The 12,796-nt window shown below is 49.9% G+C and overlaps 2 protein-coding genes across 3 annotated transcripts in view; both read left to right on the forward strand.

Annotated features, from left to right (window-relative positions):
* Positions 1–6,118, forward strand: part of LOC125692176 (cytochrome c oxidase assembly factor 4 homolog, mitochondrial) — a 73,587-nt gene extending 67,469 nt beyond the window's left edge. Inside the window, exon 3 of the transcript XR_007376512.1 lies at positions 5,944–6,118. The gene's annotated coding sequence lies outside the window, so the exon portion shown is untranslated. The remainder of the gene's footprint in view (positions 1–5,943) is intronic.
* The window catches only part of RAB6A (RAB6A, member RAS oncogene family), a 58,448-nt gene extending 45,652 nt beyond the window's left edge, over positions 1–12,796 (forward strand). For both annotated transcript variants that reach the window (XM_048942353.1, XM_048942364.1), the window contains exons 7-8: positions 8,731–8,797; positions 10,354–12,796. In XM_048942353.1, the coding sequence (XP_048798310.1) occupies positions 8,731–8,797; positions 10,354–10,418 (132 nt within the window). In that variant the 3' untranslated portion in view covers positions 10,419–12,796. The remainder of the gene's footprint in view (positions 1–8,730; positions 8,798–10,353) is intronic.

A 12,796-nucleotide genomic window follows, 5' to 3' on the forward strand; every position in this document is an offset into this window, starting at 1 on the left:
TCCTCTTCTCCAGACTGAACAATCCCAGCTCTCTCAGCTGCTTCCCATTAGATTTGTGCTGCAGACCCCTCACAGCTCTGCTCCCTTTTCTGGACACGCTGCAGGGCTTCCATGCCTTTCTGGCACTGAGGGGCCCAACGCTGAGCTCAGCACTGCACTGTGGCCTCACCAGGACTGAGTGCAGAGGGACAGTCACCTCCCTGCTCCTGCTGGCTGCACTGTTTCTGATGCAAGCCAGGATGCCATTGGTTTTCTTGGCCACCTGGGCACTCTGCTGGCTTCAGCCAAACATCAACCAACACCCCCCAGGTCCATTTCTTCTCAGCCATTCTGCCTCACACCTGTAGCGTTGCCTGGGGTTGCTGTGATCAAAGTGCAGCACTTGGTCTTGTTGAACTCCATCCTGTTGGCCTCAGACCAGCAATCAGCCTGTCCAGATCCTTCTGTAGAGAGCCTTCCTACCCCCGTGCAGATCAGTACTTCCCCCCATCGTGGTGCCATCTGCAAACATACTGAGGCTGCACTCAGTGCCCTCATCCAGATCATCTCTGGGCAGCCAGCTCTGGTTTTGGCGACCCTGCACACAGCAGGGGGTTGGAACTGGATGAGCATTGTGCTCCTTTGCAACTCAGGCCATTGTATGATCAATAAAGACCATATCAATAAAGATATTGAGCAGAGCAGATCTTGCATGGTATGCCTGTAGTCCATCCAGGCACGAGGTATCATTGCATAATACAGTGTGCTTTGTAAAGCTGCTGCAGCCATTATGGATGCTGGCTGCATTTAATGTGTGGCGAAGGAACAAACTTTGCCTTCTTGTGTTTTTATTCTGAGGCCATTCAGGGATTGTACTAATGAGACTGTCAGAGCAGAAAGCTGTTTCTGAAGCAGTAGCCTCACTTGCACGCTCCCCTGGGAAAACTCTTCCTTGTATAATGGAGGTCTAGACAAATTATGCCTCTAGTTTTAATTGCCACGTTACATGCTGTAAGAATACAGTAAGAAGAAAGGTATGATAATTCAGCTCTGAGCTAAAAAACAGTCGTGGTGGGTAACCAGCAGGCTCAGTCTGTGGTGGATTGAAGATTTGATGTTCAGAGACACCTTTCTTGATCTACAGTCACACCAAAAGATAATATCATACATCCAGGCTGGATGTGGCTCTGTGCAGCCTGGGCTGCTGGTTGGTGACCCTGCACACAGCAGGGGGCTGGAACTGGATGAGCATTGAGCTCCTTTGCAACCCAGGCCATTCTGTGAATACCCCAAAATCCTGGGGCTGTTACGTGTCGCTGCATCCTCATCTGATTCTTTATTGTCTGTCTTATTAATAAATTATTTCCCAATGAAGGTGGAGAGCTTATGGATGCAACTGCAGAACTGATGCCCTTCCCACACCCTCTATAAAGGCTGTCGTTAATGAGCTGAGTGCAAGTGTGACCTTCCCATAACATTACAATGCCTAACCATAATATATTCTGTGTCTGAAGAATGGTTACTGCCCAAATTAATTTTCATACAGGATTTTTAATTTAAATCAAATTATTTTAGATAGAGTCTACATTTAGCTATAATAACCAAGCTGGTGTCTGTGACAGTGAGCATCACCTTGTGCCACATATCAAATATTCATGTAAAGGTGAAGCTGGTGATGAGTGACTGGCTTATTCACTCAGCTACAGGTTAGGACTGAGCATTGATCTTGCAGCTTTCACACTCCCTGTGGTTGAGAGGTATACATTAGGGAACAGGAACTGCTTTCTCCTTCCACTGGAAGCTCTCCTGTAAGTATTGACACATCCTGGGTTGTCAGTGCTTCACGTGGAGCCCATAAACATCAGCAAAATGCTGTTGTTTCCCAGTGCCCTCTGTTCCCAGCACATCTGTCTCGTGGATCCAAACCCCGTGCCTGGCTCACAGTTACAGTTGGTGCAGGAAGAGGCTGGGAGTGGAGTCATGGGAGGTTTAGGTTGGATATGAGGAGGAAGTTTTTGAGCCAGAGGGTGGTGAGGCACTGGCACAGGTTGCCCAAGGAGGCTGTGGATGCCCCATCCATCCCTGCAGGCATTGGAGGCCAGGCTGGATGTGGCTCTGGGCAGCCTGGGCTGCTGGTTGGCGACCTGCACACAGCAGGGCTTGGAGCTGGATGAGCGCTGTGCTCCTTTGCAACCCAGGCCATTCTGTGGAGTCCTCCATCCTTTGCTCCTTTGATTTTCCATCCCTTTCACACTGGGGTTTGTATCCCTGCAGCACTGGATGAGCACGTCATGTTCCCAGCTCCACCATTGTCTCTCCTTTCAGTAACACCTCTCAGGCCTGCAGCATCATCCTTGCAGAGATGGGGAGGTGTGAGGATGCTGTGGGGCAGCAGGTGGCTCACTGCCCTCATCCCAACCACATCTCACAGCTGCTGCATCCTTGTGTGTTGTTTCTCTAAGAGATGCTGCCTGTGAGGCTTCGGTACCAATATTCCCCCACTGAGGATATGGAGGAAGGTTCAATTTTTGTCCTGCTTGGGGAGAATCATAGAATCATGGAGTCATAGAGTGGCTTGTGTTGTGAAGGGACCTCAAGGATCATGAAGCTGCAACCCCCCTGCTGCATGCAGGGCTCCCAACCTCCACATTTAATACTGGACCAAAGGATAATGGCTAAGATAGTGTCTCCTTAGCTGCAGCTTTTGTTTGCTACCCCCCAGTGGGAGACCAGTGAACTTCTGACTTTGGGTGCTGCTTTTCACTATTTGCTCATCCTTTTCTGCTGGATGGCAGTACTGATAAGAGCAAAGAGCTCTGTGCTCACTGCAGCAAGCCCACAAAGCTAGGAAGCCTGTGAGGATTGCACCATGCTTCAAACAACGTGTTTTTCAACGCCAGTACCTTCTACCAGCAGAGAAACAGAGGGGAATGTAGAGCAGACAGCCCCTTTCAGCCCTTTTCCCATGGGGTGATTTACTTGGGGCTCTGTTTGCAGGCACAGAGGTAGGTGTGTGTGTGAGCATTGCAGAGAGCTACACAGGGTGCTCAATGTGAATGCTGCAGGTTTTCATTTTGTTACTTCCCAGGCATTTCTTTTTCTCGAGGACTGATGTGATGAGCTGCTGGGGGAAGCCTCGTCTCTTCTGTTAGATAGGATTGTAATGTATCACAGAATCACAGAATGGTTTGGGTTGGAAGGGAGCTCAAGGATCACGAAGCTCCAACCCCCCATCAATGCAGGGCCACCAACCTCCACATTTCATAGCAGCCCAGGCTGCCCAGGGCCCCATCCAACCTGGCCTTGAACACCTCCAGGGATGGACGGGGCATCACAGCCTCTCTGGCAGCTGTTCCAGCTTCCCTGTGCTGCTGGGCCTCCTAACATACAGCCAGGGCACCACAGGCCTCTATACACATTGTTCTTCTGGCTCTGGGGGGAGGGTGCTGAAGGCAAAAGGAGCAGATGATGTACAGAGTGAAAATGGTGATAGCGTTGTCCCAGCAGTAAATTGATGCAGTACAGGGAAAAAAATAGGATCTGAGGTTCAGCTAAGAGTGATTGCCAGGAGAGCTGTGAGGCTGAGGAGAGAAGTAGATAGCTTGCTTCAGTTAACACAGAGACTGCCTCCCCAATTCATTTTATTTGTCAGCCCTTTAAAAGACTTTCAGATTCATGCTCTCTCTCAGCAGTCTGTAGTTCAGGGAATCTTGTTTGCCTGCAACCTTCGTGCCCAGAATATATCAGGGTTCATTCTGCTGCCTTGTGTAAACAGAGGGGGGGGGGAGAGCCCCTAAGATGTCCTTCCAGCAAACCTGGCACACTCTGCTGTCCGAGAGCCATGGGCTGAGCGTGGCACTTGGCAGGCAGGCTTTCTCATGGCAGCTGCTGAAGGAGCCCCACGAGGAGCCCTCCTTTCCCAGAGCTGTCTGCAGGAGCAGCTTGGCCCTTTTCCCCATCCTTTGACTCACGTCTGTCTGATGGGCAGGAAGCACTCTTGCAGTTGAGCTGCTTTCCTCGGGGAATAAGAATGAGGGAAATACCATTGTTTGCTTTGCATTGAGGGGCAGATTCCTTGCCTGGCTTTTCCATAAGGGCAGCAATCCTCCTGGCCCTTCCTTGCCACTGCAGAGTGTTACGGTGCCAACTGCTCTGTTGTGACTCTGACCTGGTAGGGATTTACTGCCTGGCACTGTTCATATCATAGAAACATAGAAGGGCCTGGGTTGATCATCTAATTTCAACCCCCTGCTATGTGCAGAATCACCAACCACCAGACCAGGCTGCTCAGAGCCACATCCCTGTTTGGGAAATGAGTTGAAATTAATAATGAGGGATGAGGGTTTGTCCGGCTTCGTCAGCAGAGTTGGATGCTGAAAGCCAAACTTGGTGTGATTACATTTTTCAGATGGCTGCATTTCATTCCAGCCTTAGAAAAAAAGGCCAGAGTGCTCACCCAGACATGTTCTGTGTGTGTGTGTGTGTGTGTGTACACATGCACAAATACACATCCACGTGATGGTGTGTGCATACACGTGCATTTATGTGTGTCCCTGTGATGTCTCACAGTGAGGTAAATGCTGGCTTGGGTCCTGGAGGCACTGGGAAGCAATGAGGTCTTCAAATAGAAGTCAGCTTTCTAAAGTTCTGCTAATTGCATTTGTTCACATGTGCTGTGGCTGATAAGCAGAAGGTTAATAAGAAAGTTGATTTTCCTAGTTGCCAGATTTCTCTTTTTAGTCAAGTAATTTAAAGGAGAAATACAGCTAAAGGCATCAGATTTATTCCTGGTCATAATACAAAGCAAGGATGACTGTATTTTAAACATTGAGCCCTTCTGGCAGCAGCTTGGTTTAAAAGCAGTAATTGCAGTTGGTTCCCATCATCTGACTTATTTTTAAGACAACCCCCACATCCTTCACCCTATTTACTGCATCCCTGATTGGCAGTATTTGGGGATATGTATTGTAAAAGGGGGAAATGAAATAGCAAGGAATGAAAGCAGTTTTTTGTTCTGCTCGGATCTCCAAGCACACAGCATCAGCCAAGGGATCTGTGGGATGGCACATTTCCTTCCTTCAGGGCAGAGATGTTGTGTGAGCATCAGGCACAGCCTGCTCCAAACTTTGCACATCTATCCTTAAAACCACGAGAGGGGATTTTTCACTCATCAGAGAGTTGTGAGGCAGTGGCACAGGTTGCCCAAGGAGGCTGTGGATGCCCCATCCATCCCTGCAGGCATTCAAGGCCAGGCTGGATGTGGCTCTGGGCAGCCTGGGCTGCTGGTTGGCGACCTGCACACAGCAGGGCTTGGAGCTGGATGAGCGCTGTGCTCCTTTGCAACCCAGGCCATGCTATCATTCTATGATTTTTTCACCCCTAAACCTTCTGCACCAAGAACTGGGTTAAAATTCTACTGCAGTATGGGAGCAACAAAGCACTGTGTATGGCCTGATTTTGTCTGGGAGGGAGTTGATTTTCTCCATCATAGCTGCAATGGTGCTGTATTTCAGATTTAGGATGAGAATAATGTTGGCTGTACACAGAGCCAAATACTTGGTGCTCCTTGTGCCCTGCCAGAGGGGTGCAGAGAGATGGGGGGGGGGGGCATGGCATGGCCAGACCAGCTGACCCCAGGGCAGTTAGGGTTAGGGATCAGTAGGGCTAGGGTTCAGTGTGGTGCTGTGCTCAGCAATAAAAGCCAGAGGGAAGGAGGAAAGCAGTTTGGGAAGTTGCAAGGTATGGGTTGGTTTGTCTTCTCGAGAACCCATTCATTACCTGTGACAAACCCTACTTACCAGGGAATGTTTGCTCTGCATTGGGTATGAGTAACAGACCCTGAACTGTTTAAAGAGAACTTAAGTGCTGGAAAAGGAAATCTGTGAGTGGTTTACCTGATGTGAGGAACTGGAAAAGCAGCAGAACAAGAGGAAATGGTTTGAAGTTGGAGGAGGGCAGATGGAGGTTGGATGTCAGGGGGAAGTTGTTTAGAGAGAGAGTGGTGAGGTGCTGGAACAGCTGCCCAGAGAGGCTGTGATGCCCCGTCCATCCCTGGAGGTGTTGGAGGCCAGGTTGGATGGGGCCCTGGGCAGCCTGGGCTGCTGTGAGCTGGGGAGGTTGGTGGCCCTGCATTGGTGGGGGGTTGGAGCTTCATGATCCTTGAGCTCCCTTCCAACCCAAGCAGTTCTGTGATACCATGAATAGATGACAAAGCTTTGTCACTATGCATAGGACTTGGGATTTTAGACTTCTACGTTTCTATTTCTCTGTTCTAGTTAGTCTTAAAAAATGTTGGATGTCAACATTGGATAATTGGGTTCAAAGTGAAGATTACCATGGTAAGGTAGGTAGAAGGCCCCCTTTAAACAGGGGTCTGTAGAAGATGCTTGCAGAGAGATAACGCAGCTTCTTGTACCACTGCTCCTTCCGTCACATAACTAGATGTTTATCCATCCTTCCAGTTCCATCCAGTGATTCTTCAGTGCTTGTTGTCTAAGAAATCCACGGAGCAGAGATCAGTGATGTTCTGATTTGTAACTGGAACGGGCATCCTTGGGGCAGTGGGAGCTCCAGGATTGCTCTGACATGGGGTTGGTGCTCTGTGGGGCCAGGTGATCCTTGTGGGTGCCATGGAGCTTCCTCTGCTGTGTGTTGGAGGGGCAGCATGTCTAACAGCTTCCCTGCAGTGCTGCAAAGAGTGCCTGAGAGCAGCAGTTTTTACCATCTACTTGACAGCATAGCAGTAGGCTTCTCCAAATGGTGGTTGTGTGTTCTGCAGTGCAGCCTGGTGGCTGTCTAATAAGCCTTTTTTCTATTAAATGAAGTTGGGATTATTGAATATTAAGTGTTTTGAGAATTGAAGCCATTCTAGGGACAGAATGGTGGAATCATTCAGGTTGGAAAAGAACCTCAGAGATCATCATGTCCAACCCCAGCCCACCCCACCGTGCCCACTGACCACATCCCTCAGTGCCACATCCCCCCAGTTCTGGAACATCTCCAGGGATGGGGACTCCCTGGGCAACTGTGCCACTGCATTATTGCTTTTTGGAGAAGAAAATTTCCCTAATATCCACTCTGAACCTCCCCCTGTGATTCTACTAAAGGCAAAGAAAGCACTGAGATTTCGGAGCGTGCGTGGATTTGAGCACAGTGCTGAAACTTTCAGTGTTCCATAGCAAAGTGAGATTGAATCATGGTCACTTCCCTGGTCATCCTGATGCCAAAAAGCACTGATCTGCAAAGCTGCTCAGGTCTCTACGTTTACAAGAGCAGGTTGGATGGGGCTCTGGGCAAACTGGTCTGGTAGCAGGTCTGGAGGCTGGTGGCCCTGCCTGGGGATGGGTTGGGGGTTGGAACTTGATGATCCTCGGGGTCCCTTCCAACCCAAGCCAACCCATGATTGTGTGAATACAAGCAGACAGAGCATCTGGCTCAGTTCTGTGGGGGTTGTAAGTGGTGTAGCTTTGTGTTGTTGGAGGAAAGGGCTGAGATAACATCTTGGTGTCCATTGAAGGCAGCAGGGCTGATGTCAGGCTTGCACTGAGCGTTCTGTGGTTCTCAGTGGGATGGGTGTAGCACACTGATGGCAGAGCTGTCAGCTGTTTGGAAATATTGGGTGTCCTGAATGGCTGATAATGAAATGCATGGTGGCAGTGTGTCTGGGATGGTACAAAATTCCATGTGTGTGGAGATGCAGACGTGAGCTGTGGGTATCCCTGCTCACTGTGGGGAGTGGACATGGACTGTAAGGGTTCCTTTGCAATTCTGTGATACCACTTTGGCTCTGTCCCTTTTGTAAAAGGTGGGTTTGTGTTCAACACATCAGCACAGTCAGAGCTGTTCTCTGTAGGCGAGAACCAATTAGGCAACCATTTGTTAACCCTAATGAGTAGCAGGCGAGCTGTTCCCTCAGACCTGAGCTTTACTCCACAAGAAGGGAAGGGGCAAAGCTGGGAGGTTAGGAGAGGGAATCAGTCCTGTTCAGCCTTACCTTCCAGCCTCTATCAGGCTGTGGGGAGCTGGAATCTATGGGGCACAAAGGAAGGGCTCAGTAGGCAGGAGGCTGAATGCTGCATTGCTCTGGGATTGCAGATATTAGGAGGAAGTTTTGGAGCCAGAGGGTGGTGAGGCAGTGGCACAGGTTGCCCAAGGAGGCTGTGGATGCCCCGTCCATCCCTGGAGGTGTTGGAGGCCAGGCTGGATGTGGCTCTGGGCAGCCTGGGCTGCTGGTTGGCGACCTGCACACAGCAGGGCTTGGAGCTGGATGAGCATTGAGCTCCTTTTCACCTGCATGCCCTGTTCTGACCCGCAGTCCTGGCTGATGCTGATGGCAGACTGGGCAGTGTGGGCAGGCTGGGTGTTGTTTGCCTTGACGAGGGGCACAGGCACTGCTCAGTAGTGGCATGTGGGGTTATGAGGGCCAAGTTTCCACCTGGCATTGTGAAGCTTTTGGGGTCTGGGTGTGACAATCTGAGATGGAAATCCCAAGTACCAACCAGAGTAGAGAAGGTGACAGAAGGTTTGCTGCCTGAAGCCGGCAACGTTTCATCTTCAGTAACAGCAACAAATGTGGTCTGCGGATTTTTAGGAATAAAGGTTATATTTGGTGTCAGGCTTTTTGGTGTGAGCCGTGTAAATAGTACAGAAGGATGTATTGAATCATTGTTTGAGCTGCATCAAACTGGGGTGTGCTCTTTGAAGTGCAATTGTTTTGATCTGTTCCTTGGTTTTTTGTTTTTTTTTTTGCAGCTTTTCCGACGCGTGGCAGCTGCCTTGCCTGGAATGGAAAGCACACAAGACAAAAGTAGAGAAGACAGTATCCTTTATGCTGCAGAGCTGTGGTGGCAGAGCGCTGCCAGTTACCGTGGGTGAGGAGAATGCAGGTCCTGAATAACAAAGGGAGGAGGAGGAGGAGGGGGGTGGTGTCTGTCCTGCAGCTCTTGGTCAGCTTATGGGAGGGGAATGGAGGCGAGTAAGGCTTGAGGTTGAAGTGCTGAGGAAGAACCCAGCTCATGCAAATAGAGGAATCTCCAAGGATGGAGATCCCATAGCCATGTAGCCCTGCAGAGAAGGACCTGGGGGTCCTGGTGAATGAAAAACGGAACATGAGCCAGCAGTGTGCTCCAAATGGGATCCTGGGCTCCATCAGCAGAGGGGTGGCCAGCAGGGACAGGGAAGTGATTGTCCCTCTCTGCTCTGCTCTTGTGAGACCCCATCTGCAGCACTGCGTCCAGGGCTGGAGCCCCCAGGACAAGAAAGACAGGGAGCTGTTGGAGAGGGTCCAGAGGAGCCACAGAGATGAGCAGAGGGCTGCAGCACCTCCCTACAAAGACAGGCTGAGGGAGCTGGGCTTGTTGAGCATGGAGAAGAGAAGCTGCGGGGTGACCTGAGTGCAGCCTGCAGTGCCTGAAGGGAGCCTGCAGCCAGGAGGGGAGTCAGCTCTGTGAAAGGGGAGATGGCAGCAGGACAAGGGGAAATGGTTTGGAGTTGAGGGAGGGCAGCTGGAGGTTGGATGTCAGGGGGAAGTTGTTTAGAGAGAGAGTGGTGAGGTGCTGGAACAGCTGCCCAGAGAGGCTGTGATGCCCCGTCCATCCCTGGAGGTGTTGGAGGCCAGGTTGGATGGGGCCCTGGGCAGCCTGGGCTGCTGTGAGATGGGGAGGTTGGTGGCCCTGCATTGGTGGGGGGTTGGAGCTTCGTGATCCTTGAGCTCCCTTCCAACCCTGGCCATTCTGTGATTTTATGATGGCACTGATGCTGGTTCTTAACCTCAGGCCACTCTGGACAAACGTAGGGCTGAAGCTACACCTCCTGTGAAGCGTCGTAGAGCAGAGGGGCAGCAGAGGGCTTGGGGGCTGTGCTGAGGCACAAGCTCTGAGTGTTCTACTTGGAATTGATCAAAAATCCCTTGTTTGGCAGGTCACCAAAGGTTAATGAGCAACCATCTTTGTTAACAAGAGGATGGTTCCAGGATACACAAGCACACACAGTTTCACTATCAGGGAGTTTCATCACCAGTTTCTAAATGGGAGAGTAATAAGGCACTTTGAATTTGACTTCCTGCAGCCTGCAGATAGCAGGAACTGAATGATTGTCTCCCCTGGGATTAACGGTGGGGGATTTTCCAGAGGCTCTTTCACAGATCACAGAGGGTTTGGGGGCTTTGAACTGCTTTTGCTGAGCGTTGGAGCCCTCTTAAGCATACCTAGAGGTCTAAATCAGCCCAATGGATCCAACGCTTGAAATGAATTCTTGCTCTTTCCCTTCCTTTGCTCCTCCTAATCTCTGTAAAGAGCAACTTGAACCCCCGAGGAGAGGAGGTGGAAGCAGCAGCAGCCCGACCCCAGTCTGTTGGCCTTAACTCCTCCTTCCCAGTGATTGACATCAAACTGGAAAAGCCTCAAGAGCAGCCTGTCAGTGAAGGAGGCTGCTCCTGCTAATACCGCGTGGCTTCTGACTTCCTCCAGAACATCACTGCTTTCCCTCCCTTTACTCTTCATTGACTGCAGTGTGAATATTGGCTTGAACCTTCCCCTTTCAGTAATAACGTATTGCAGTTCATCATCGCTGGCTGTCTCGTGGAGATGATCTATTAGCTTCACAAGCACACACACACACACACACACACAAAGAAAATGTCGGTGTCTTCATTATTTATAAGAAAAAGAGAAAAAAAAAAAAGCCAAAATATTCCAGCGTATTCCAGTTATAACTGAAAAAGACAAAAAAAAAAAGACAAAAAAAAAAAAAAAGAAAAAACCCACCAAAAAAAAAAAAAAAAAAAAGCAAAGAAAAAATAGGTACAATTTCTTAATATTTGTTCCTTTTTTTAATATGTTACGATACTGCACTTTGAAATGATGGAACCCCGAGTAAGTTTGGAGTTGGACATAGGTGAGATGTGCGTGCAGAAGGGCGCTGCCAACAGCGTCTGCCCCTGTGGGGGGAGCAGAGGAGGGAGCTCCAGTGCTGCCCTTGCCCTGCAGTCACACGGCTGGTGGCTTAAAGCTGAGCTCCTGTGCTTGGAGCAGAGGTAGCACGGGTTTGCAGAGTCCCACCTTAGCAGGGGTCGGAGCGTGGGGTCTTGTGAGGGGGGGATGATCGGAAGCAGGAGGATCTGGGGGGTGGGAGGGATGTGTGAGCGTTAGCAAAACGCAGGGAGCGAGGAGATGTGAGAGGAGTGTGAGATGGCTTTGAAGAGCGTTTTTTCCTTTTACGTAGAAGAAGAAGAAGAAAAGAAGAAGGAACCAAACGGTGGCTGCGCGGAGAGGTGGCAGTGTGGCATTGCAGCCGTTGGGAGGACATCAGCGTGGCGTTTCCATGCTTAAGAAAGGGGAGGTTTGGAAAGGAAAGCTGCCTGAGCTGATGGGGACGTGGGAGTTGGGCAGGAGGAAGGAGCGGAGGCGGCCTTCCCAGGCCATGAGGGAGGGCGGTGGGCACGGCTGTACTGCAGTGGGGTCCCATGGGGGTCCCAGGGGGGGCCTGGTGGGAGGCCGCAGCCAGAGGAGCAGAGAGGTGGGTGGGATGGAAGCCAACTTACGGCAATGCAGACGGATGCCTTTATTTTTTAGCTTTTGTTTTTTATGTTGGGTCTTCCAGTTGGGTTAGTTCCGTTTTGTTTTTCTTGCATAGAGCTGTAGAGGTTGGTTCGATCGGAGTCGCTTCGTTTTCTATTGAACTAGGCTTCTAATTAACCGTTCCTCTTTGATATTTATTTCTCTGCTTAATTTTTTAAACTCTTTTGGGTAATTTTGGTGGTATTTTTCCAAAGGGGTCTGTGTAGAGCTTTGCTGATGGGGCGAGATGCATCTACCCGAGAAACACGGACGGAACACACTAGAAGTGCACCCTTTTACTCTTTACTAGTCATTGTGAAGTTGCTGTGTCAGTTAATAAACACAACTGTAAATACATTGTTTGCTGGGCGAATAAGGCTGAGATCCAGTGCAGGAAGGGGTTCTTGAGTCTGCGTTGCATTGCTGCTCGTCAGCAGCTGCACATCCGGGCGCCTCTTGGTTCTCCTCTGCCCTGAAATAAGGAAGGGAACCATCCTCACCACCCCGTGCACCAGCAGTGGCTGTAACCTCCTGGGCTTCTCCATTCCCAGTGCCAGGCTCGTGCCCTGCCCTGGGTCTCTCGCAACTCTGCACAACAAGAACTTCAAAGGCAGAACGAGCTGTAAAGTGCTTTTATAATGCGATATCAGAGGCAAGGTTTTTTTGGTTTCCTTTTGTTGTTTTGGTTTTTTTTTTAACGTGGCATGTCTTGAAATAAACATCAATGATACGTGACAAAGGATCATTCTTTCTTTCTAAGAAGCTCTCGAGGGGAAGGAAACCTGGCTGCTTTTCCTGTATTGTACTGGTCTGAACTGTGCAGAACCGATCCATCTTGCCTCTTCGGTTGCTTTCCGTTGCCTTTTCTTCTTCCTTTTGCTTTTCAGCCAATCCACGTTGGCCATCGTTTCCCTGTTCCCCACTGGCACACACTTTTTGGGTTTCCCTTTGCTTTTCCTCCATCGGCATGGCCAGTAGAACCAGGGAACAGACTTCCTTTGTGATGACTTTGATGAAGGTTTCTGCTCTGTTTCTGTTCTCCTCCCCGCTCTGGTTGTTGTACAGTACATGACGCAGCTGTCCATTACTCACTTTTTTGTCTTGATAACAAGTAGTTGAAGAAATTGTATAAGGGGGAAAAAAAAAAAAAGGTTCCTTTTCTTCATGTTGGAATGTCACTGGTACCTCAGCTCTGTTTGATAATATGAAACAACAAAAGAATCCGTAGCGCTTGAACTAAATAAATACCTGTCTCATTGGAA

The sequence above is a fragment of the Lagopus muta genome, chromosome 1, assembly GCF_023343835.1.
Source record: "Lagopus muta isolate bLagMut1 chromosome 1, bLagMut1 primary, whole genome shotgun sequence".
NCBI lineage: Eukaryota > Metazoa > Chordata > Aves > Galliformes > Phasianidae > Lagopus > Lagopus muta.